This window comes from Cydia fagiglandana, chromosome 22 (genome assembly GCF_963556715.1).
Source record: "Cydia fagiglandana chromosome 22, ilCydFagi1.1, whole genome shotgun sequence".
Lineage (NCBI taxonomy): Eukaryota > Metazoa > Arthropoda > Insecta > Lepidoptera > Tortricidae > Cydia > Cydia fagiglandana.
The window spans coordinates 1,393,357-1,419,261 of NC_085953.1; the positions used below are offsets into that span (position 1 = coordinate 1,393,357).

General features: G+C 37.6%; 1 protein-coding gene across 5 annotated transcripts in view; it reads right to left on the bottom strand.

The window, feature by feature from the left end:
• LOC134675568 (serine/arginine repetitive matrix protein 1) overlaps positions 1-25,366 on the bottom strand; it is a 91,368-nt gene extending 66,002 nt beyond the window's left edge. The window contains exons 1-2 of one of the 5 annotated variants that reach the window (XM_063533857.1): positions 25,088-25,366; positions 20,143-20,257 (exon numbers count right to left, since the gene is read on the bottom strand). In XM_063533857.1, coding sequence (XP_063389927.1) covers positions 20,143-20,199 — 57 coding nt within the window. In that variant the 5' untranslated portion in view covers positions 20,200-20,257; positions 25,088-25,366. The remainder of the gene's footprint in view (positions 1-20,142; positions 20,258-25,087) is intronic. The other 4 variants (XM_063533852.1, XM_063533849.1, XM_063533856.1 and 1 more) reach the window with 4 other exon arrangements.
• Positions 25,367-25,905: the final 539 nt, after the last annotated feature.

Consider the following 25,905-nt stretch of genomic DNA (forward strand, 5'->3'; position numbering starts at 1 on the left):
AAATTTCATTTCAAATCAGAGAATTGAAATGTAATACAGTTTGGCAAAAAAGAGTAGAAATTAAAAAGTGGCAACACTGTAGTGTCGTCCCTTTCAAACCAATTTGTATAAGAAAACGGGACGATACTACAGTGTTGCCACTTTTTAATTCCTACTCTTTTTTACCAAGCTGTACTTGTTTACTTTGTTAATTATGGCTCATTGGGTCAATTAAAGCTGACACTTTACCACAACAGTGTATAAAAAGTTGAGGCTAAAACTTCGATTTATAACACAAATACCTAGATAATTCAAAGATCTCACCACTCGCTCTGTAATCTCTTCCTTACAAAATATATTACCGTCGGATCGGAACACCTCACCCTGGGAACATCTAGCCCAGTACTCCCGTAGGTACGTACTTGGGTCAGTAAAAGCATTGCTGGAGTGAAGCAGACAGTGCCCGAGCTGTCTGCTTCGCTCCAGGAAACTTGGCATTTCTAATTAAAGCCAGCAAACCGTACTTTCCCGTCTATTCAAGAAGTTAAGCCTAAAGCTCTATTATAAGCTGTAGGACCGGAAAGTACTTTATTTCCTTTCACGAAGCTAGTAATAAGTTATTCAACGCGGGCATGAAAAACTAAGTTGTTGGCGCGATAGTTGAGTATTACGGAACAAAATTAATAAATAATACTGTAATCCTCCTAAGGCCCAAAAAATCATCCATACTTTACGCGTAGGGGAGGTACCTACACTAAAAAAAAATTGGCACTTTTCTACCTTTTTGTCAGCATGCCTAATTAATCCAGTAACTTTGTCGAATTTTGTAACCTGGCTATTTTGCGTCAAATCCGGTAGTTTTGATTTTTTGCAGGCTTGTTTATGATGTTGGCCCAATGAATAATCCAAGTTTGTGACTTCGAGCGCCGAACGCAACTTTGTCAAAAATCGAATAAACCGCAATTTTTTTTAGATTTGGGCGATTATAACCCTAAAGTACTAGTTTTTGGTAGTAACTTCCTAGGGCGTTTTTAAAGTAGACTAAATTTGCTACAATAAGACACTAGAATTGTCTCTGTACATCTAATATTTTCCAAGATAAAGCCTTTCAACATTTTATAATTTTACATCAGTTCTTAGCTATAATATAAGGGTTAGGTAGGTAATTTATATGGAATTCATCACCGCCACGTTCTACAAAATATTTATTTACAGTAAAACTTTTTTTTTTTTCAAAATAGGCACTCATACATTTTTTTATGGAATATAAATATTTTGTAGAACGTGGCGGTGATGAATTCCATATAAATTACCTACCTAACCCTTATATTATAGCTAAGAACTGATGTAAAATTATAAAATTATGAAAGGCTTTATCTCGGAAAATGTTAGATGTACAGAGACAATTCTAGTGTCTTATTGTAGCAAATTTAGTCTACTTTAAAAACGCCCTAGGAAGTTAGTGTCAAAAACTAGTATTTTAGGGTTATAGTCGCCCAAATATAAAAAAAATTGCGGTTTATTCGATTTTTGACAAAGTTGCGTTCGGCGCTCGAGGTCACAAACTTGGATTATTCATTGGGCCAACATCATAAACAAGCCTGCAAAAAATCAGAACTACCGGATTTGACGCAAACGCAAAATGTATAATTTTAATGTATTAAATTGCCACTTTCTAGCACTAAAGGTCAGTGAACTAGACCACAGACGTAAACGGACAGACAGACAGATTGACACACGGGCATGGCGCAACTACAACTGTTCCTAGTTGACTACGGAATCATAAAAAAGTAGGCAGTAAAAAATAGCTTTCACGATAAATATTGGGATAAAATGATCGCATATAAAATACTCCGTTCACCCGTAAGGGGTTGATTACAGGCACTTATCGGTCCTTTATTCGGGTCATTGAGGGTAACATGTTTTAGGGCTTACGTTAGGTATATCGGAATCCCTAAAAGTCGTTGAGGTGAAGCCGAGGCTGTTACAACCGTATATAGGTAATCGTGAGTTACGCATTTACGCTAAAAATCGATAACTTGGAAAATTTTGCGCCGTTCCTAATTTCCTGGAACTCTATGACTTTTTAGTGTAGGTGTGTACCTATAATTATCTCCAAAAGTAACATTAACTCTAAAGTACTGAAGATACTTTAGAACGCGGACTGTAGATATAGATAGATTATTTGTTTACCTTGCACCATTTCTACATGTATCTGTTTGGCCCGATGGTTGACTGGTAGAGAATGCCATTAGGCATTAAGTCCGCCATTTGTACATTACAACATTTACATTATTAACATTATTTTTATGTTTTGTGCAATAGTAATGTTTAAATAAATAAATAAAATTTAATATCCAGCTCTAAACCATCAAACAAAAATAAAATAAAATATATCCAAACATAGAATACTCCTTTCTAGCTGTAAAAAAGAGCGTATTTCAGTGTGGAGCTCGGCATTGTCTGCAGATTTCGAGGTTTCGCGCTCCACATAGACAGAATAGGCAGCTTATTTGTGTGACAATAGCCCACTCGGCGCCTAGGTTACGAAGGGCTAGGCTTAGGTAGGTACTAGGTAGGGGTCAAAGCCAGTGTGTCGGCCACAATAAGCCAATGCTCACGGAAAGCAGCTCTACGGGAGGAATGGCGACGTGTCGTTAAACAAGTCGCTCAATAGTTTACATAATGGCCACGACCACTCTGTCAAGCGTGTAACGAAGAAGAAGAAGGCTTGGGTATGCTATGTTTGAAACAGCGTAGGATATATCTGGCTTGATGGCCAATGATCGCAATAGTTTGATTTATTTATACACTGTATAAATAAATCAAACTATTATACAAACTAGTATATCTGATACATACAGTATAATATACAGTATGTATCAGAACGAAAGGCAAAGAAAGAGACCTATTAATGTTTAAGCGATACTGCGCAACTTTTACTATGGGACCAACCCCGAAAACGTGGAAAAAAATTGACATAGGAAATTTTAACATCAGACCAGCAAAATGTATGAAACATCCAATTTTTTTCCGCGTTTTCCGGGTTGGTCCCATAAAAAAAGTTGCTCAGTATGACCTAAACATTAATGGGTCTCTTTCTTTGCCTTTAGTTTTGATACATACCTACTGCTATTAGCGCTTCGATGTCACAAGTTCAAATCGTACCCGAAGCGGTATATTTTTCATATATTTCTTAACTAAAGAAATGTAGTATCGCTTGCAGACGTGCTCTATTGAATTAATCTGACAGTTGTAAAACAAAATACTGTCTGATTTGCTAACTCATCTGTTAAATTAAGTGATACACAGACACAATACGAGAAACAACAAGATAACATCAAGTTAAACCCGACTAAAGATAAACAATACTGAAACAACCGTATTCCCGAACTCATCATCTGCACGAGTTGATTAAAACAGAGTTCAAGGCAAAGGTCGTCGCCCTCGACCAATAGGAGGGCAGCCGCAGGACGATAATGGAACTGCGACCAATCAGCGTCCCGCGAGCCGCGCTCTCATTGGCTAATACAAAGCCGTGCGCGGTTCAAAAGGGCGTTCGTTCAACCGCTTTTAAGCGAAGTTGATACGTTTTTTATTTGATAAAGGTATTGTTTGAGGTGAACTTTTATTGGATTTTCCTGGTGCTCTCTTATTCACGGGTGTACCTACTGGGAAAGGTTGGCTTTTGTTGCTTTTGCAAGCTGAAGTTTAAGTTACAATACATTAATATGATATAAGCTTTTTTTTAACTACCTATGTGTTGTATTATTTGTTCGGGAAGTAGTTATGTTATAAATAATTAAACAAGCCAACGTTTAAACTTCAAAGTCTTTTTTATTTTAAATCCGCGTTTAAATCCGTAATAAAATATTATAACATATAACTTTACGGTTTGCAATGCCTCGCTGACAGATTCGAACTTTTAGATACGTCAGTTAATAGATCTAGAAACGATATGGATTAGATGTGTCAGTGACGTGACGTTTTTGTTTGAAGAAACGTTTTATTTGACACTGACACAAATCTAATCTATATCGTTTCTAGATCTATTAACTGAGGAGTTGAAACTCTAGGTCCATGGGGTCCCAGCGCGCATAAGTTGTTCGCAGAAATCGCGAAGCGTCTGGTGGACGTAACTGGTGACCGAAGAGCTGGCGGCTACCTCGCACAACGTATCAGCATTGCGATACAGCGGGGAAATGCCGCCAGCATCCTTGGTACAATGCCTCGGGGGCCTATTTTAGATTTAAGCTAGTTATTAATTTCGTTTAGTAATACCACTGTATATATATTGTATGACAACATAATTAGAGTTTAACTGAGGTATCTGAGGTATGAGGTACCAAAGTAATCGACATAGCTCAAAGAATTAGCAAGTTGAAGTGGCAGTGGGCTGGCCATATCGCACGAAGAACCGACAACCGCTGGGGTAAACGCGTTCTTGAGTGGAGACCGCGACTTGGCAAACGTAGTGTAGGACGCCCCCCGACCAGGTGGGATGACGATCTGCGAAAGATTGCAGGCAGATGCTGGATGCGGCAAGCTGAAGACAGGGCGCTATGGCGCTCTTTAGGGGAGGGCTATGTCCAGCAGTGGACTGCTATAGCCTGATGATGATGATGATGATGATGATGATGATGAGGTATCTTAAAGTCCGAATCGGTCCGTCGGTTACTACCCTCAGTAATTTATTCTGAGGAGGAAGGAAGATAGATTGAATCACTTTGTGCGCGTATTTATTTACGTCATCTGTGAAAAGGGCCAAGGTCCGACAAAACTAAAGTATCTTTTTACCAACAGCCAAATTATACAGGGTGTTTGGTACATCGTTTGCCAAATTAAAAAGGCAGATAGTTTGAGTCATTTGCTATCTGCTCATGTCTAGAAAAACAAAATTGGCCATGGTTTTTTTTACTACTACGCAAGTAAAAAAATTAAATTTACGAAAAACTGGCATACAAACGAAAAAAAATATATGCGCCAAATTAAAAATTTGTAGGCCTGAGAAGATAGCAAATGACTCAACCTATCTGCCGGTTTAATTTGTCAAACGATGTACCAAACACCCTGTATTATGTTACACTGTTTTGTCATAGAGTTTGTGAAAAAACAATATTAGAACAAATAATTATTCGGGTTTACTTATTAATTTGTTGCATTACATACTGTAAATTTATATAAATTATATTAAATATCTCTCGTTTCGGAGGCCAAGATTCTCTTTGGATCGCTGAGCCAAAATAGTTAGTTAGTTTTTATATTAAACATCTTAAGAACGGGTCACTCACGTATTTTAAGTCGAAAACCGCTCGACATACGTGAAATACGTGAGTGACCCGTTCTTAAGATATTTAATGTCTGTGTCTCACGGAAGTTTTGTTATTAAAATTTATATAAATTATAATTGTAAATGTGGTACCTATACATAAATTATAAATTGAAAATGTAAATAAGCCCATGCGCAGGGCCGGATTTGAACGCTCCAGTTTCGGCAATAATATTTAATCGGTTTATTGTATATGTTACTGTAAAAGCCCGAAGTACGGCAAAACCTAGGTCTTACCGGTAAATCCTAGTTTTTACCGATGCCGATCGGTAAAAGCCCGAAATGTTAAATCTTACTAGTTTACTTCGGGCTTTTACCAACACCGATATGGTAAATCCTAGGTCTTACCACGGCGACCGGTAAAGTTTGAATCTGTGTATTTAAGGGTTGGTAACCCTCTAATTTAATCTGAGGAAAAGTCCAGGAGCGATTTATCGAAAGAATTTCATTAACTAAGACTAATGATTTGTAAAGCCTGCTTTAATGTGATTAATGTCCAAAAAGATCGATGGTTTTTATTATTGGTGGGGTCGAAAAGTGCTCGAGTGGAGACCACGGACTAGCAAGCGCAGCGTAGGACGTCCACCCACAAGGTGGACAGACGACCTTGTTAAGGTCGCCGGAAGACGCTGGATGCGGGTCGCTTCCAACCGGCACGTATGGAGGTCCAAGGGGGAGGCCTATGTTCAGCAGTGGACGTCTTATGGCTGAGATGATGATGATGATGATGATGATATTTATGTAATATATTTATAGTATTTGTTAAACGGGTTGGGTAGGGCCATTACGGGGTCAAAGGAATTCTGGCCAAGATGGGACACTCTGACAACACCAACTGTCGTATGTGTGGCGAAGAGGAAGAAACAGTGAAACACTTCATGTGTGAATGTCACGCCCTCGCCAGACAAAGAATGAAGGAATTTGGAGCGGGATACCTGGAACCAAAGGACTTTAAAACGCTACCCATGAGCTCCATCATCCGACACATGGATATGGTGGGAAAATCTCTTGAGTAGTTGATGGATCTTCTCTACGGGGTAATTGCACAAAAGATCCCTATGGGTCGAAGCGTATCCACAAGGGCCCCCGAAAGCAATAAGATAAGATAAACGGGTTTGGTACGGTGACAGATGTGATATTTGCATTGAGATATTTTGCGATTAAGGTTATTTTATATATATATTTTTATTTTTTATTTTTTTTATTGATAAAATATAACTATTTTACATGTCAACACATTATATCTGTTACAGCACACATTATTATTTCATACATTAAAACATTTACAGAACATCATTATTACTATTTTAGGTCAAATTATTTTAACTTACATACTACTTTTAATTCAAATTATAATCCATTTATTTATTATTAGGTCCTTACATATGAAATTGGCGTTTCATATGGCAGAAATGAAAACGATTTTTTTTTATGAAACTATTTTTTTATTTAGTCAAAGTATGTACCATGGCTATCTATGCACTTTTGCCATCTCGAAGGTAGTTCATTGATTCCTTTACTAAAAAAAGTGTGTGAGCGAGAATCAATAAAATCTTTGAAGGCCGTTTGGACAGCCTCGTGAGAATTGAATTTTTTTCCTTGCATGAAGTTGTCCAAATTCCGAAAAAAATGGTAATCAGTTGGAGCAAGGTCCGGGGAGTATGGTGGGTGTCGAAGACATTCCAGTCGCAGCTCCCTTAGTTTTGCGGCCGTCAAACGTGCCGTATGTGGTCGAGCATTGTCCTGAAGCAGCAGTGGGCTAGATCGATTGACCAGTCTGGGTTGTTTAATGGCTAGCTTTTCCATCATCGTTTGCAATTGTTGACAATACACATCAGCCGTGATTGTTTGCCCAGATCTTAAGAAACTGTAATGGATGACACCGGCACTAGTCCACCAGACACTTACCAGTACCTTTTTCTGAGTCAACTTTCGTTTCGGGCAGAATTTGGCTGGTTCACCTGGGTTCAGCCATTGTGAAGAACGTTTCCGGTTATCGTACAGGATCCATTTTTCATCACAAGTAACGATACGATTCAAAATGCCTTCATTATTGTGCCGGTTGAGAAGTGAAACGCAACACTCGACGCGTGTTTCTTTGTTTGCGTCGCTCAATTCATGCGGTACCCATTTTTCAAGTTTTTTCACTTTTCCAATTTGTTTCAAGTGAATCAAAATGGTTTTATCACTCACACCGAAGCCTGCCGCTAACTCTGACGTGGTTTGCGATGGATCTGCTTCCACAATTGCTTTTAATTCTTCGTTATCAACTTCTGTCTCCGGCCGTCCACGGGGCTTGTTCTGTAGGTCAAAATTTCCAGAACGGAAACGTTGGAACCAATAACGTACCGTATTTTCTTTTGCAGTAGCTTCCCCATACGCATTGTTAATCCTACGAGCCGTTTCTGCAGCACTAGTGCCGAGGTGAAACTCATATTCGTAAATATAGCGATATTTTAAGTTCTCCATATTGTGAACAGAACGATGTGAAAGAAAAACAAATGACGCGATAACAAATAAATTTCGTAATTCGAACACAGAAATACATGGTCTTAAATTTGAAATAAATTTGAATTTGGAATTCCTAGCCGAACGCCACATATTTTGAACCAAAGTTGCCAGTTCGCCAAACGCCAATTTCATATGTAAGGACCTAATATTATCCATCTAATTTAAAAATTATTAATTTTAAATATCGATTTAAGTCAATTATTAGTACATATTTTTTTTTATTATGAAAATGACATCCGTCACCGTACCCACTATATGTTGTAAACCTCTTTGATTTATTTGGCTTTGCCAGGATTTACATTGAAAGTTGCACTTCAAATCCACTTGCCCGCCACCGCTTTTAATCAATCAACTAATATTTTATTTGAAAACAACACTCACGACACATTTTATAGCTTAAATACGACTGGAAATTACTTTCCAGAGTAATTTAATGTACCGTAAAATGGGGTGAGTTGACTGAAATTTGACTTTCAAACCTCGATAAAATTTTATTTTTACATGTGAAAACTGAATGGTGTATATAATAAGTGGTTCGGACGTTTGTATTTTAGTTTGTATTTTATTAAGGGTAGTTCCATTTCATAACTTTGACGATAAAGAGGAAAACCCACCTCACCCCGTAGTGCCTCGTATTTGGGGTGAGAGGGTTTTTCATACAAAGGTGATTTTGGAAGATTGTTGGATCGATTTTTTTTTATTATGCGTATTACTATAGCCCCATTTTAAATTGGAATACATTATTTTTGTAGCAGTAGCCTTAAAAACCCTTCTCACCCCCCTCTCAAACCTTCTCTCCCCATTCATAACCCACCTCTCCCCGCGAAACCTACTCACCCCGTTTTACGGTAATGTATAATTTACTCAACGGTACAAACAGTACCTATACAAAGTTAAGCGAGTGTTGACTTCTGTAAATTTAAGAGTAAATACGTTAAGGGCGGAGCTCATGTGTATATATGTGACGTCCCAAGTGTAAAGGTACCTTATGGCGGTTGGCGCTTACGCTATTATTAACGTCGCTCCAATATTATTGCGGTGCTTTGTGACGTAAGCACCAGTCGCCATAAGGTACCTTTTTCAGTGGAACGTCACATATACAGGATGAGCGTCAGAAACCAAGCCAAAATGTTACATGGTGTTATTCATAATCGCAATACTGGCCTGGTAATCGTTTGTCTTTATCTGCCATTTTGGCTCACGTATTTGTAAGAAAGGGATAAAACATAATTTAACGAAATCAGGCCCGTAAAGTTTCATGAATAGGGTTAGTGCCTAAATTAATGGGACACAATATTTGAAATAAAGGGTGTCCAGCGGCAGTTTTCCGATTTCAGAATTTGATTTATAAAAACTAGAACATATAAACCGAAACTATATTTTATTATTATTCTTACTATAATAAGAAGGCGGATTTTTTTTTCTTATCATATTTTTAAATGCCTTCGCTGTATGCTCTCTCGCGTCTCCTCGTACGAAAATTATTTATATTTGAAATAAGAAATCTGTCACTGGACAATGTATGACTCGAAATACTAAACGAAAACTTGAATATAATTACTGGTAGAGTAGAAGCTATAGTTTCAATAAAACAACTAGGAAACCTTTCTCAACAAATCAAATTAATTAATTAAATATTTTGATTTGTGTTTTTAAGTTGGTCAAAGACGCCCTAGTCTTTCGTATATTACATACAGTTACTCAAGAAATTGGGACGGCTACTATTTAGAGATTAGGGGTCCGGCGACCTTCGTCACTGTTGGAGAGCTTGGTGACTACCTATATGACATGCATTTCATTTTATAGTTAACCTGAACCATACATTAAAAACAAAAAAAAAAAGTAAACGAAGTTGCTAGCAAAACCTAGTTTTAACAAAACGAATCTATATCTCAACAGACCTGCGACTGACAGTGCTCAAGTTGCATCATTGATTTAATATCAAAATGGCCGATCCATTTCCATTTTATCGACGACGGTGCTCGTTAAGCAAAGTGTTTGCTAGTGAAGTTTCCTCATTAGAGATTTAATCGTTTTTATATTTGTAGGTCTCAAAGGGTGAAAGAGTATTTCTTATTAGTAATATAGGTTAAGTACGGATTATTTAATATAAATTCCTGTACGCACTATTGTAATCGTGCGATATAAAAATACGTGGCTCCTATTTAAGTATCATTTCATTTTTTGTGTAGGAAACTGTAGAAATAGTGTAACTTTTACTTTTCTCGAAAACATATAACTCGTGGCTCTGTGAACCCTCGCGGATCCTTATGAATATGCCATTTTAGGAAAGCGCCTATCACTACACCTTATTAAACCAAGTCCCCCGCCGCGTGTGTCTCTTTGTGCGTATGTATGTTCGCGATTAACTCGAAAACTACTGAACGGATTTTCATGCGGTTTTCACCTATCAATAGAGTGATTCTTGAGGAAGGCTGTAGTGTAGGGTTGCCATACGTCCCGGTACGCCGGGACATGTCCTGGTTTGAAGCATGATGTCCCGGTGTCCCGGCCCATAAGCAAATTGTCCCGGTTTATAAATCATAGTTATTTAGTAGGGGGCATTGAGACAGACAGGCGGACGGACGGTCAACAAAGTGATCCTATATGGGCTCCGTTTTTTTTCCTTTTGAAGTACGAAATCCTAAAAATCTACCTACTATTATCTCGAAAAATTTCGCGCTCGTTTCGCTCGCGTTTTCATTTAGGTACCTACATTATTTGTGACAGTTAAGTTGAAATTTGGTACACATATATATATTATGTCAATCTATGACCCGAAGACGGACATGTAACGTAAATAAAATGAATTTTAAACATAGGGGGCACTTATTGGGGGGTAAATGAGACAGTTAATAAACAAAGTTTTGCAAACTATATGGTGTTATATATCTAGTGATAGAGCTGTGGGAATCACAAATATATTTAATTAATAATTTTAAGATTAATAGTTTAGAAGTAATTTAAGTAAATAGACAAAAAATGACCACTTCCCCTCTTTATCTCCGAAACTACTAAAATTAAAAAAAAAATACTAAATAGTTCCTTACCTATAGATGACAGAAAAACCTATTAGAAATATGCAGTCAAGCGTGCGTCGGACTTATTACTTAGTTTTTGATCGTCCCTTACGGGTCTTTTTTAAACATTTCACTCACGTTTCACATTAAAATATACATTGTTGAAAATTGTGTAATGTACGGAACCCTTGGAAGGCGAGTCCGGCTCGCACTTGGCCGGTTTTCTTTAAATGTCCCGGTCTGAGCCCCCACACTTATGGCAACCCTACTGTAGTGTATAATTTGTTAGTGTTTTGTGTAACCCGTGCGAAGCCGGGGGGGTCGCTATAAATATATAATTATATCGATTTCACGAGAATCGGTTAAGAAATGCAACCTGTAGAGATCAGCCTGATATACGAAAGGATTTATTTTTGCCCAAGCCGAAACGGAGACTTTGCGCGCTCGCTTCCCCAAATATTGTAGTAATTTCTCTCAGAATCACCAACTATGTATACAACTAGGCTTGGAGGCTTGAAGTAAATATACCTGGAAATAATAATAATTTAATTTGAATCGCACATCATGTCTATGTAATATCACTTGGGGCGCTGGAAAATATCCAGCATTTCAATTTACCAAACCTCCCAAGCGTAATACGAGGGCCTAGCCTAAGCGTACCGGAATCTATCTCGAGACCATCTGATCCGTGAACATCGTACATGTAACAGTTGACTTATGTTCGACCTTATATCAATGCGATAAGGTATACAGATGGTCAGCTAACCGTGGTATGTAACCTACGGCCGGCAATTTGCGAAGCCCCACATGCTAAACGGCTGAGTCCACTGGAGTGCGACATTTTGGCATGTAACATGGGTCGAGGACCTTATTGTAAAGGAATAAAGTCTACTTTTGTAAGGCACACTTATGTTCTGCTGAGCTCATGTCACAGTTGACTGCTTGTGTACCTTAAGGTAAAGGGATAAGGTATATTTATGGTAAAAACTGTTGTTGTATGGCGAGACGACAGCATGAAATTTTGCAGCGTCAGAAGGGATTTTTATGATTGAAGGAGTTTAGGACGCGGACATAAAGTGATGTTTATGTTAGGTTTACAAATATTTTTGCTACCTACCTAAAGATTTTCTACTTCCTCTAGCTTTTCTCTTTTTTACGCAAATAGGTATAAAAACTAGAAAAAGAAGGAATATACGCAAGTATTTCCCATATGAAAGATAGACTATCCAGAGATTGTCTTCCCTTTTATTTTAAGAGACCCTTGGAGAAAGACACCTGCTATCTTTGTTTTTGCAATAACGCTTTCTTTTCAATAATAAATAATAAGTAAAAAAATATAAAAAGGCACTTTTTAGATTTTGCTTCTTTGTGGTCATATTAGATATCCGATATCAGATCGGATAATTTGAGAATTCTCTTACGTAGATAATACAAGGGCTCAAAGCCCCTCACATCTATAATAATGTAAGGGTCCGACCAAAACCTACAGACCTCTGAAGTGGTCAGGCGAAAGACAAATCACCTCGCTTAGACCCTTCTGAAGCCACATTCGAAAATTGGAACTTGTTTGATCCTATTTTGAGTCCGCGAACAGTCCGGCTATAGAATAATCATAATGCCGAGGTTTTTAAACTAAACATAAACACCACCGCCTTTTTTAACTTGCCATCATGGCGTTGCTAGAGTCTGACCAGCGAGTCGTGTCACAAAAAAAACACGGGAATTTCAATAAAAACCGCACCTGGCAATAAAATTACTATGAAATTAAATGACAGCTTATTTGATAGGAAAAAAGTTGCCATATAATAGTATTTTATGCAACCGTTGTTTAAGAGTGACATTCCATTTCCAACTGCAGCTGCAATACCTACTGTTCATTTTACTATGGAAATTGACAGTGACAGCGACGCGTTTCCATAGTAAAATGAACAGTATTGCAGCTGCAGTTGGAAATGCAATGTCACTTTAAGAGTGGTCAAAAAAGGCGAGTGGCGTGAGTAACAATTTGAGGAGAAGCCGAAAATTGTTAATGAAGACGCCACGAGTATTTTTTGACTCAGTTAAACAACGTTGCATACAATACTTTTTCTACGACAAATCACTAACTTTGAAATAAAATATTTAACGAATATTTTTCATTCAAGAAATAGCAAAGAATGAAGGGTATGGGCGGGAAAAGAATGAATGAAATAAAAAAAACATGTCTATGGTTCACTCATCTGTCAAAGATGACAATTAAAATTAGGTTGGCAACAATGTATTTCATACAATATTTTTTAAGTGGTGATTACACGAAATATCGTAAAAGTGCCAAAAAGATACTGCGTGTATGCACAAATACTTTTTTTGGGAACAGACTAAAGACTTGTCTTGACAACTATAAGATTGAGGTTTAAAGGTGTGTGCACAACCCTTTAAATGACTAATAAAAGTACGGGAGTCGAAAAAGAACTAAAAAAATAACTTGTGACACGACTCGCTGGTCAGACTCTAATTGAACTGAAATCTGGTTAAGTTTCTTTTTTATGTTTAGAAGGTAAGAAATTACCGCCGCCCATGGAGATCTGCAGCATCAGAGGGGTTGTAAGTGTGGTGCCGGCATTAATCCGTCCTATCGGTCCGCACCGTTTACCATTCATGCAGCAGTTTATCATTTAATATTTACCAGTCGCTTTTCGGTGAAGGAAAACATCGTGAGGAAAATAAGGCCTAGTTTCCCCTCTGGGTTGGAAGGTCAGATGGCAGTCGCTTTCGTAAAAACTAGTGCCTATGTCATATCATGGGGTTAGTTGCCAAGCGAACCCCAGGCTCCCATGAGCCGTGGCAAAATGCCGGGATAACGCGAGGAAGAAGAAGATCGGTCTGGACCACTGATGACAGTTCATTCCACAGACAGTTTAGGCAAAGACATAATATGTAACTTCGTATAAGATGAATAAAGTCTAAGAAAAAAACGTGCACACACCTTTAGCCTATTCTCGGCTAGATGGCGTGACGACACCGTTTCATATTTAACAATTTTAACACATTGATATCAGTGAATGAACATGAGTCAAAATGATATAAAAATAATAAAATCATTTATCCATATTTAATATTTTTTTTGATAATTTTATTAATTTTATACGTGTTTATTTTGAGTTATAGTCGTGTGTCGATAGATGGCAGTAAATTTACAGTGACTACAACATTTACTACGACAGGACCCTACTATACTATCTATTCTTTTTGGTTTAGGTGTGGGAGACAAAGTTCCTGGAGAAAAGTACGGATGACGTCAAAATGAAATTAAAATTAACCTCAAGACATATTTTGGAATGTCCCTTCTGGGTCTGATTTATTGATACCTCAGGTTCTATGACATTGGAGATTGGCTGGTAAAGGATGTTTTTGTGTAAGGACGAAATGGGCCATTTCCGTGGTGTTTTGGCAGAATTGCCTCGTTTTGAGGTGTTAAAAATAATGATATTACCCATTGCCTGAATAGGGATGTCTACTTAAAATAAATCATTTCACACCGTGCCCGAAATAAAGCACCAGATAATTATTAGAAAAACATAGATAAAGTTGGTCAAGCAGATGTGGTCAATAGAAAAAGGCGGCAAATTTGAAAAATGCAGGCGCGAAGGGATATCGTCTCAGAAAATTTGAGTTTAGCGCCCTTTTCTACTGACAAGATTTGCTTGACCATCTATAGCTGTTATTTTTTGAAATCGGATATAAATATAAAAAGTAGGTGAGTTGACCGTGACATTACTATATTCGTTTTCATATAAATTCCATATTGTAAATCGTTTTGACAGTTCTAAAAGCTGATTTGACTAGTAGGAAAGGGGCCTATTCTATGGCAGTAAGATTAATCCCACCAAAAACATTCTGTAAAAAACTAGCCAAGTCTCGATGGAGCTGCTTGTTTATCTCTAAAAAGTAATGAAATCCAAAGTCGTGCCAAGTCTAAGGTTCCTTACTGCGATTTCTTTATTATTATAGTTAATGTTGTGTGACTTGGCCGTTGAAGGGTACACAAGGGTACAAAACCAGGTGCTCCATGACACCATTGCACCAATCTGCCATTGCACCAAAAATAAGTGTTTGTTTCAGGCTCGCCCATACATAAGTATTATTGAAATACGCAGCTTTATCAAGCCTACAATTGACTGGTTATTGAATCAACGTTTTCCAAGTGGCAATTTTCCATCGTCAATGGGTAGCGGTTCTGGCGACAGATTGGTGCAATGGTGTCATGGAGCACCTGGTTTTGTACCCTTGTGTACCCTTCAACGGCCAAGTCACACAACATTAACTATAATAATAAAGAAATCGCAGTAAGGAACCTTAGACTTGGCACGACTTTGTCTAGATTTCATTACTTTTTAGAGATAAACAAGCAGCTCCATCGAGACTTGGCTAGTTTTTTACAGAATGTTTTGGTGGGATTTCACTTCTTTTTGTAGAATCGTGGGCATATTGATTTATTTTATTAGATTTTCTTATTTAACACATTTTTTTTCTTTTTAGGAGTAGTTTTTTTATTATTACAAATCTTTCTTTTCTTTTTTTCCGGTTCTGATTCTTGTACAGTAGCAACAGTTTTTCGTATTGCCCATTCATTAAATCTAATAATTAAATAATAATCAGTAATCCGTCACTAATCATCATATAATGACTTGGCAATCGCACATAATGCTTTACTCGTACCGTACTCGTAAATATGTGTAATGCTCAAACTGCAATTAGCGCTAGCGTTATGTTCAATTAGAATTATTTTTAATTTTTTTTTTTTATTTATTTCTAACATACACAATAAACAAATTTACATATTTAAAATTTCGCCAAACTGCGGAACAGTTTGTTGGCGAATAAAAACACTCTTTTCTTAACCTATTGTGTGCGCTTACATAAATTACATAATAGGTGACGATGATCCTTTTGTCATTATGCAGCCGCGCGATGGCCAAGTCATTATACGTATTACAAATTAAAGATATCTTATTGATACGGTTTTAACACCCCCTGGCACTGATTAAAATAACCGACTTGGTTTCACATTACATCTCAAAACTTTTTTGTAGTAAAAGCGTTGCGAGACTTGCACCTTTTTACATGTAATGTTTTTGATGGGATCTCATCTCTTTTTGTAGGCAGTCCTTCTTTTCGGGTACTCATACCCATACTATGTATACACATATCATAACTAAACATATCTTCATTCATACTCACATCGTACATCGTAGTGTACCTTTACTTTACTTTACCTACTATTTGTAGGAACTGCAACAGTAATTTTGTAATATCATATATTTATATGCGATTACAAACTTACTTATGCAGTTCTTAGATCTTTAAAACGTGACTGATATTGCAATATTTTTAGGTTTTCCCTTTATGTGGCCATTAAACCCTAACTCTGTACCAAATTTCAGCTCTCTGAGTTTATGGGAAGTACTAGTTCTATTCTGATGATCATGAGTGAGTTTCATAAATGCGAAACTTTGCCTTCGCTTAACTTCGGAACTAAATGACCTACAGACTTGAAATTTTGGATTTTAAGTATGTGATTATAGCTTACTGGATGACCAAAATTTCTGCGTTCTGGTCTTATCCAGAGGTTCTCAAATAGGGGCCTGAAAATGCGGCGAAATGGTTCCAGTAAAGGATGGTACGGCAGTGTTTGCTTCGCGCTCGACTTGGCGGGGGCACTGCCGTGCGCCCCGATATAGTCGCATCAAGAAAAGTCTGCAGCGGATTTGATAGCCCACGCAGTGTAAGTTATTTATACGTCATACTTTCATAGAAGTTTGATATTTAAAATGACACTTGCACTGCGTGGGCTATCAAAATCGCTGCATACTTTTCACGGTGTGACTCTAATTCCGGAGCCCGATGCGGATTTATAATTCGTTATAATTGTGAACTGGTTTTGACACGACCTTAACGATCTTGGTGATTGGGGCGTATCTCACACACGTATTTCATTCGGCATGCAATAAAAATAATTTTGGCAATAAAATCTTATCTTATGCACTATTCAGCGTGGGTGTATCAAAATATTCGTAAGATCAAAACGGTATAGTTGTTAAATTTGAACCATGCTTCAGGATTGTTCGCGATTTCACACATAACTACTATATGGGGCTTTTTTACACATTAAACAGTGTATATTCTGACTTTATACATATGGTATCGTACATGCCAGTTGCGTTTAGGGGCATATGTTTAAACTCGCTATAAACATCATCATTTTTATTTTATTTTATTTATTTTTATATTTAATTAATAAATCTTACAGCTATCATAACAGTTTCCCAATGCGATACTACTAGTAGTAGTTCGCCCCAAACTAAGAACTCGCGGTTCACCAAACAGATCAATTGAATACATGCTATTGCTACTTAGCTTATTCGTGAAAGGATAGAAAACCGCGTGCGATTTATTGCAAGATCTGTGGAGCCCTTAAGGTGGTTCGCCTAGGTTACTCAAAACTTAACTAGCGCTAGATGGCACCACTTTTGCAAAATTTAAGATTTTATTTTTTTGTGAAATGGTCTTGGTATTTGTATACTTAAAAGTATGTTTCGCGCACTCTTTAAGTAAATATTGAACTATTAAAATAAACATTGAATACTTCATTGTGCAAAAACCACCTTTTTAATTCGACGGAGTGTTGCTGTCACGCTTTTTCCTACTATTACTCACACATGCAAACAGTGTTTCCGTGATCCTTGTAGAAGACAATTTCACACAACGTAAGTATGTTGCAATAGCGTAACGGTATGTTCGTGGAAATACGTGCAAGAGGATTGGGGTTCAAGACTGGTGCGAGTAGGTAATTTCTTTTTGTTTCTCCTTTGTGTTATCTTACCTTTAAACGAGCAATTATTAGATATATAATTATTTATTTATATATTTGGATGGTATCAGAAACGGCTCTAACGATTTCGATGAAATTTGCTATAAGGGGTTTGATCTCTTCATTCATTTTTGAGTTTTTATGTTTTGTAAGCTTTGGTCGGTCTCCCAGATATTCAAACTCCGCTTGGCAACTAATCCCAGAATTGGCATGCGCACTAGTTTTTACGAAAGCGACTGCCCTGACCTTCCAACCCAGAGAGTAAACTTATTTGGATTAGTCCGGTTTCCTCACATTGTTTTCTTTCACCGAAAAATAGGTATCGGTGTATAAATAGGTAGGTATCAAATGCTATTTCGTACAAAAGTTCGAAAAATCATTGGTACGAGCCGGGGTTAGAACCCGCGATCTCCGAATTGCTTTCCGCTAGGCCAGCAGCGCTTCCCCCACATACTCAGTGTTATCAGGTTTTTTAAAAATCAAAAACGATTACTTATGAAAGCAGAAGAATATAAATGATCGTATTAGATTTATAATTGTTACATATTTGCCGTAACTTATTTTTAAAATGTGTTTTTCAATTAAAAGACACGTCAAGATTGTTTACCTTATTTCTAATGCTAAAAAAAACAAACTATAGTAATAATTGTGTTTTTCATTCATAGACAAAATCCATTATTTTTAACCACAGGAAATTTTATACACTTCTTTTTAGGGTTCCGTACCCAAAGGGTAAAACGGGACCCTATTACTAAGACTTCGCTGTCCGTCCGTCCGTCCGTCCGTCTGTCACCAGGCTATATCTCGCGAACCGTAATAGCTAGACAGTTGAAATTTTCACTGATGATGTATTTCTGTTGCCGCTATAACAACAAATACTAAAAACAGAATAAAATAAAGATTTGAATGGGGCTCCCATACAACAAACGTGACTTTTGACCAAAGTTAAGCAACGTCGGGAGTGGTCAGTACTTGGATGGGTGACCTTTTTTTTTTGCTTTTTTTTTTGTTTTTTTTTGCATTATGGCACGGAACCCTTCGTGCGCGAGTCCGACTCGCACTTGTCCGGTTTTTATTGCAGTGAGGATGTCCTGATTGTAAAAATCAGAGAGATTAGGAAGAGTATAATTTCTAATTATCTTTGTAAAAATAAAAGAATACGTGTAGCCCATACTTAATAATCGATTTATGATAATAAGAAGAATTAAATAAAAATAAAAAAACAATACGAAATTTAGGTGTAACAAAAATACAAAAAGTTATGTTCCAGCATACAATGACTGGGGATCGAACCGGGAATCTTCCGTTTGCAAGCAAAAAAGCGACTGTTTGCATAACACGCCATGATAGTTCTTAGCTAAGCTGACGAACTTCTCGCTTAGGTCAATTAACTACCTGTCAAATATCAGTGTCAACAAAATTGCACTAAACATGACGGCACTCCAAATTCGAACCGTGGTCAGCCCGGCAACGTCGGAAATGGTATGGCAACGTCGCAAATGTATCTGTACACGACATTTGTGACACACACATACGTAAAATTGATGAAAAGTTAACTATGATTTTTGCATGATTTCTGTATGAAACATTGTTTTCTTGTTAATTTCGCGCAAACGAATATTCGAAAGAAGATAAATGCGGAAATATTTGTGTACTAATAGTGTGTAGTTACTTAATGAGCTTTGATTGAATTTTGTATGAAAAGCGAACCACCTTAATTGATACATTTAAGTCACCATAAGAGTGACATTCCATTTACAACTGCAGCTGCAATACTGTTCATTTTACTATGGAAATTGACAGTGACAGCGACGCGTTTCCATAGTAAAATGAACAGTATTGCAGCTGCAGTTGGAAATGGAATGTCACTTTAAGGATTAAAATAAACTATATCTGTGGTAAGCCGTATCTTTCTTGTCAAATGTCAAATGCTAATATTATGTTTATTTTATTTCGATTTTATCTTGCTAATTATTTTAAAACCTTAAATTAAAAAGTGTAAACCGAGCACTTTCATTTGATACCAAACTCGGCCAACTTTCTTACCATTAAAATGACCAGAATAGCAAGACCCCTCACAAATAGCTTTTTAGTATTTTAAGCTCTTCTAGCTCAATAACCTCTTGATCGAGCCTGCTCAAAATTTAATGACTAAAATATAATGCCGTCAACTATACGTTCACCCAATTTCATTTAAATTAGAACAAATTTACTTAAGTTATTGTGTATCAAACTATCCTCTGATAGTTCAGCTTAAAAATATCGAAATGCCGGGACGTGCCCCTAGCCAGCCGTGTGTTCCAAATTGAATGTAAGAACTTCACTTTGCTTCGCTCGTTCGATTATGCTGAGTTTGTGATGCGCAGTTAATGTTATGTTTTGTTGTCTGTACATGTTCGTACATTATTAATTAATTTTATCTTTATCTTATATCATATAAAACTATGACTCACCTTATCGACGGGCATGGACGGACATGCACGGCACAGGTTCCAAAATGAGCCGATCATCTGGCGGCTGCCTCGCGGGCGGTCTACGGTCTGGTCAGGAGGCTACGCGCATGTGCCGCTGCAACAATGGGCCAAATGTCAAAATGAGGGTAGAGTAAGGACACTTGAGTGTGACGAGGGTTTTAAATTCTCGTGTTTGGTTGTTTTCGGCAGTTTTCTGGAGATTTATATGCTGTTTTATTGCTTGTTTTAACACTTTTGCTTTACATGGCGACCCAGACATTCTTAGAAACATTATGTTAACGTTGACAAAATGAACCGAACATCTGGCGGCTGCCTCGCGGGCAGTCTACGGTCTGGTCAGGAGACTACGCGCATGTGCCGCTGCAACAAATGAGCCAAATGTCAAAATGAAGATAGAGTAAGGACACTTGAGTGTGACGAGGGTGTTAAACTCTCGTGTTTGGTTGTTTTGGGCAGCTTTCTACGCTGTTTTTGTTTCAAGACTCCAGATTTACATGGCGACCCTGCCATTCTTAGAAACGTGTGCATAGCGAGTGCATCTAGAGTATTTTATGCTAGTTTTCTACAGTTCTATGCTATGAAGATGAGGGCAGAGTAACAAATATTTAATATAATTATGTTTGTTTCAAGACTTTAGCCTTACATATAAGCGACCCTGTTATTCTTAGAAACATGGCTATATGCGACGGTCGTCAATCTTCTCGAACTCTGCTGCGAAAGCAAAAATGAACAGCTATTACTGCAGTTAATAATATTCGTTTTGTTTTGTCGTAATCGGGTAAAACGTCGGGACTTGAATCTAATGAATATCAACAATGTCCGCAAATTGCCAGTTAAATTTCAGTTTAAAATAAAAAAATAAAAAATGGAAACATAAATATGCGGACTTTTATTACAATAAAGGTTTTATACAAAAAAGATATAGCCTATTTCCATAAAAAAATGGATCTAAGTGACGCCCTTAAGTGCCTTTTCATCCGGAACGAAACATGACTTTAAACTTTAAAGCCTTAAAGCCCACAAAATAAAACTCCTCAAACCATTTATTTTCAGATTCTTTGAAAGAAGACTTTATTTCATAGGACATAGAGTTTACTTTAAAACACATTATTTTAGTAGATTCAGAACTCTTGAAACAAGTACTAGATTCAATTCCAAGCCTTGTCGATACACTATTTCGTTCACAAGGGGACCTGGCGGAGACTGCCTCCTACAAGATGGAACATACAACCGAATATGAGTCGCTTAACTTCAAACTCGGGTAAATCCATGTGTCAGATTAAGCGATTTTGGTATTAAGAAATGGTAATAGGGTAGATATTCGCTGAGAGGGTCGAATGGATTTACCCGAGTTTGAAGTTAAGCGACACATATATAGTTAAAACATACAGAAATTACGCTTTTGTCGGGTTGGCGGGCGACTTGAACTTTATTCACCTTCAAGTTGTTCACCCACCTTTATTCCCCACCTTTATTTACCCACCATCGTTCTCTTCGCTTTCTTCTTCAAATGGAAACAAGAAGGGAGGTCTTAACAGTAGAGGAAGATCGCGGAGCACTGAGCTGACGGCCGTGCGCGCCCAGGATCGCGGATATCAGTGTTATTGAACTGTTGTTTTTAATTGTTATTTTTTAACAATGAAAAAATTCGTTAAGTGTGATCAAAAATAATTTAAGCATTTTCTAGACCAGTTTTTATATTATGTAATAGCCTTTGTGCGAAAATAGTTACAAACTTTTAATGGTGCATTTTAGACATATGTTCGTGATTTTTTTTCTATGGAGCGAAAGTTGTTTTATCAGACCTCAAGATCTGGTTTCTTATTTTTGGCAGCCGTATCATGATGAAAAAAGCGCTACGATTTAAAAAAAAATGCTGACTGAACCCACTGCACCTTAAGAAGCACACGCTATGTTCATTCTTGCGAGAGGTAATCTATGGGCCCAGGCCAGCAATAAAAATAAAGCAAAGATTGCATGTCCCGGGAAGAAAGCCAAATTACCGGCACAGAACTTTGCGGAAGCGGTCTTTGTCGGCACAGCGGCATTGGTATCGTAGATTGCACTTTTTTTTACTTTATATTTTTCATCCGTTTTAAAACTGGGAGGTTTTCATACAATTCATCAATATTGAATGTATTTTTTTCCTTTGAAGCAGAACTGACAAAACCGAACACTTATACATATTTATTTTGAACACGATCTGTTGACCTAATAATGAGTTTTTCCAAAACGAGATTTTTTTTTATAAAAATACATAAAGTGCCGGGCTTTCTGTATCGTGCGAAGGTACGAAGCATCCATTAAGGACGACTCACGCTAGACCGGGCCGTGCCCGGGTCCAACATACCCATTTTCTATGACGGCTGATGGATGATCACGAGGTGCTTTCCACAGAAAACGAAGCTTTGGAAGCTGCAGCCCGGCCCCGGCCAGATCTAGCGTGAGTCGTCCTTTACGCGCGGGCCCGTGGCGTAAGTACGTCCCCTAATTTATGGAAAGTGGGATTGATACGAAAAATTACGATCGTGTGCAGATCATTTTGAACATCTTAGTGTAGACAATGTAGTCACTAAAGAAAAACCAAAGTAGCCGACGTAGCTCTGACAGCCGCCAAGCTTAAATGTGACTGGGCCGGACACATCTGCCGTATGCCAAACGACTTGTGGGCCAAGAAAACTACCGAGTGGACACCAAACATAGTGCGGCGTCACGGCAGACCTAGAAGGAGGTGGCGGCACGATCTTGACGTTTTTCGGAAAGATTGGCCTAATATTGCCATAGAACGAGACGCGTGGAAGAAAGAGAGGGAGGCCTTTGCCCAGCAGTGGGACACAACAGGCTAACAAATAAATAATAAAATAAAGAAAAATTACTTTATAAACTTTCAGCAATGAATTCTAAAACTCTTGTATCATTTATAAGCAAAAACACAATATCTACTTATCTCATTTGTTATGCCGAAGTTTTACAAGCGGGACTAAAGTTAAACATTGTGTTTTGTGTTGTGACTTTCAGGACACGAAACATAAAAGTTTTGTGTAACAAATGTTACTATTTACTGAAAAAAAGTCCCATCCCCTGTATAAAAACTTACTATTTACTGTTTTTATACAGGGGAGGGGGGCTAGTTATCTATGCAGCTTACTGTACAAACAATAATCACGTGGTCAAGTTAAGACAAGTAATTTATTGCATTAAGGTAAAGTAACGCTCTTTTTCGTCGTGGAGTAAAGTTGAAAAAGAACCTAAAGTTAGATACTAAATATAATTTTATTAGAGTTGCTGCAGATAGTATACAATGATTATACTGGGCCCGATTCGGATTTTGAAATAGACATCACCAAGATACGATAACGATATGTTTAAGATCTAACCTGTAGAATTTGACATTAGCGCGATTCTGGAGATACTCTTGAACGATTTCCACAGGATATGACTTAGAGATCCAATTCACATCTAATAGGTAGATATCTTACTCTATCTAACGTAAAAGTGACATTGGTTGCCCGAATTGCGATGCAAAAGAGAACTAGTTGATATCTAAACTATAACGTATCTAGAATGGATCTAGTACGTGTCGTCTCTTGTGAATATCTTGAAGTTCGAATACGGCAGTATATGTGGATGGAACACAGTACTTGTAAAGGGGCCCACTGATTAACAGTCCGCCGGACGGTATCGCCGGCCTGTCAGTTAGAATAAAATTTTGCCAGTTCCGAACAACTGACAGGTCGATAGGCCCCTTTAAACAGACAGTGGTAGCGGAACAAGGATTCTGAATTGCCTATTTTGTGACAATCGGCACTTATAAACTGAAACTTCTAACAACCTCTTATGCAAGAGGCAGAACTAGAATCTCTAAAAGGGAGTCAAACAAAAGAGAAGGGTTTTACCATTTATAGGTTTAGGAGTTCCGATTATACTAAACGGAAAAAACAGCGGACCAATAAAACCTGACATTAGCTAGGCCTCTTTTCCATTAAGTGGAGCATCCCTTTAAAAAATAGTTTAGGCTAGTGTCTCACTTCAACTATAAAACAAAAATTAATAATTGCAGACAAAGAACTTAATGTAGAAATATTCTTACCCTTGTTACAATTATGACACTGTTTTCGGCTTCTAAATGTTGTGTGAAATGTAATACCGAAACACTTAATACAGCACTAAAATGACCTAATGTAATATCGGACGTTCAGAAATGACGAAACTTTCACCACTAAACCTTATTACCTAGGTATTCTAGATAGTCAATATAAATGCTCGCACCCTAAAATTTGATATGGCTAGCGAATGTAGTTAGGTCCATCCATGGGTTATTAGAAGGACGTGTGACGTCACCTATGGTGTTAGTAACGATCCATGACGTCATATCCCATGCGACATCTGAGATCTATCTTAGAAGGATGCCAGTTTCCAGCCATTAACAGCCTCTGAGGCTCTGATGGCGTTTTAAAATTAGAATTCGAAAAAAAAAGAGTTATAATTTTTTCTTACCTGCCAGTGTTTGTGCATGATGTTTTAAATATTTGAATATAAAATACTTCATTCGATTGGTTGACAATTTAGTGAAGTGAATCGATCATAAATTAAAAATAGAACATGTGACAGTGTCCATTAATCGGTAAGTACACTTTTTGTTTGATAAAGATGAAGATTCGTCTAATAATAAAAATCTAAACGGAGAATTACGCCGAAAATAATGTACGGGGCGTATTTTGCTTTGGTTTTTGACGTTTCATCAACTGCTGATAAATCAGCTGTTTTACTAATTGAATGAAGTAAGAGCCAGGCCAATGTCCAATCACTTTTACTTTTCCAATAAAAGCTACACTTAGTAAATTAAAGATCGTAATAAAAAGCATCGTTACTTAGAACTGATTAAAATGGAGCCTTGAATAAAAAAATTACAAGACAAACTTACGAAAATGTATTCCCAGCACTATTATTCCACTGATTTTCGAACGATACCCGCGTTCCTTTCTCCAATTTGGTAATTTCGAATTTCGAATTGGATTTCGAAAAAGGAACAGTGTTTTCGCGACGCGCGGAGATGTGTTTTTCGCGGTGACACCGGCGTGTGGGGCACTGCTGCAAACTCCTTGGAAAATCAATATCTCCCCCTAACCGACCCGCATGCGGACGTCGCTCCAAAACTAAACACTGCTCACCCACTTCCTTATTATGTAACGAGACAAGGACGGCTGCATATCCGTCCGCTACCACGAAACAACCCCCGCGAACGCGCCAATAACGGACCAAGATGGCGGAGTGACGTTTGACGTTTCGGCGCGAAATGTGACATTTGGCAGTGTTAATAGTTAGGAAATCGTTTTATCGATTTTATCCCGGCATTATGATTTATTTGGTCGTTAATATTGTCTGCGGATTGAAATAAACGGTTTAATGCATTGTTTTGTTTATTTCATTGCGTTTTGGAGGTTATGTAACGTGTTCCCCCGGCTTTTTCAGATGATGAAGATGTGAATTTAATAATAGCTAGGAAATATGTATCCCTCATGCCCGTTTATAGATTTCCCTGGGTGATTTTTGTTTATTTATATGTCTGTAGTTTTGTGGAGTAGGTATTTATGTTTAGATATATCCGTACAAAAATAATCTGTAACTTAAATAAAAATGGTATCTTCCTACCGCGTACTGGGTAAATATTTTAGGTTACCTATTTCGTTAGCCGTCCAAAGAGGAAACGCCAGCAGTGTGCTAGGTACATTTAGCCGGGTA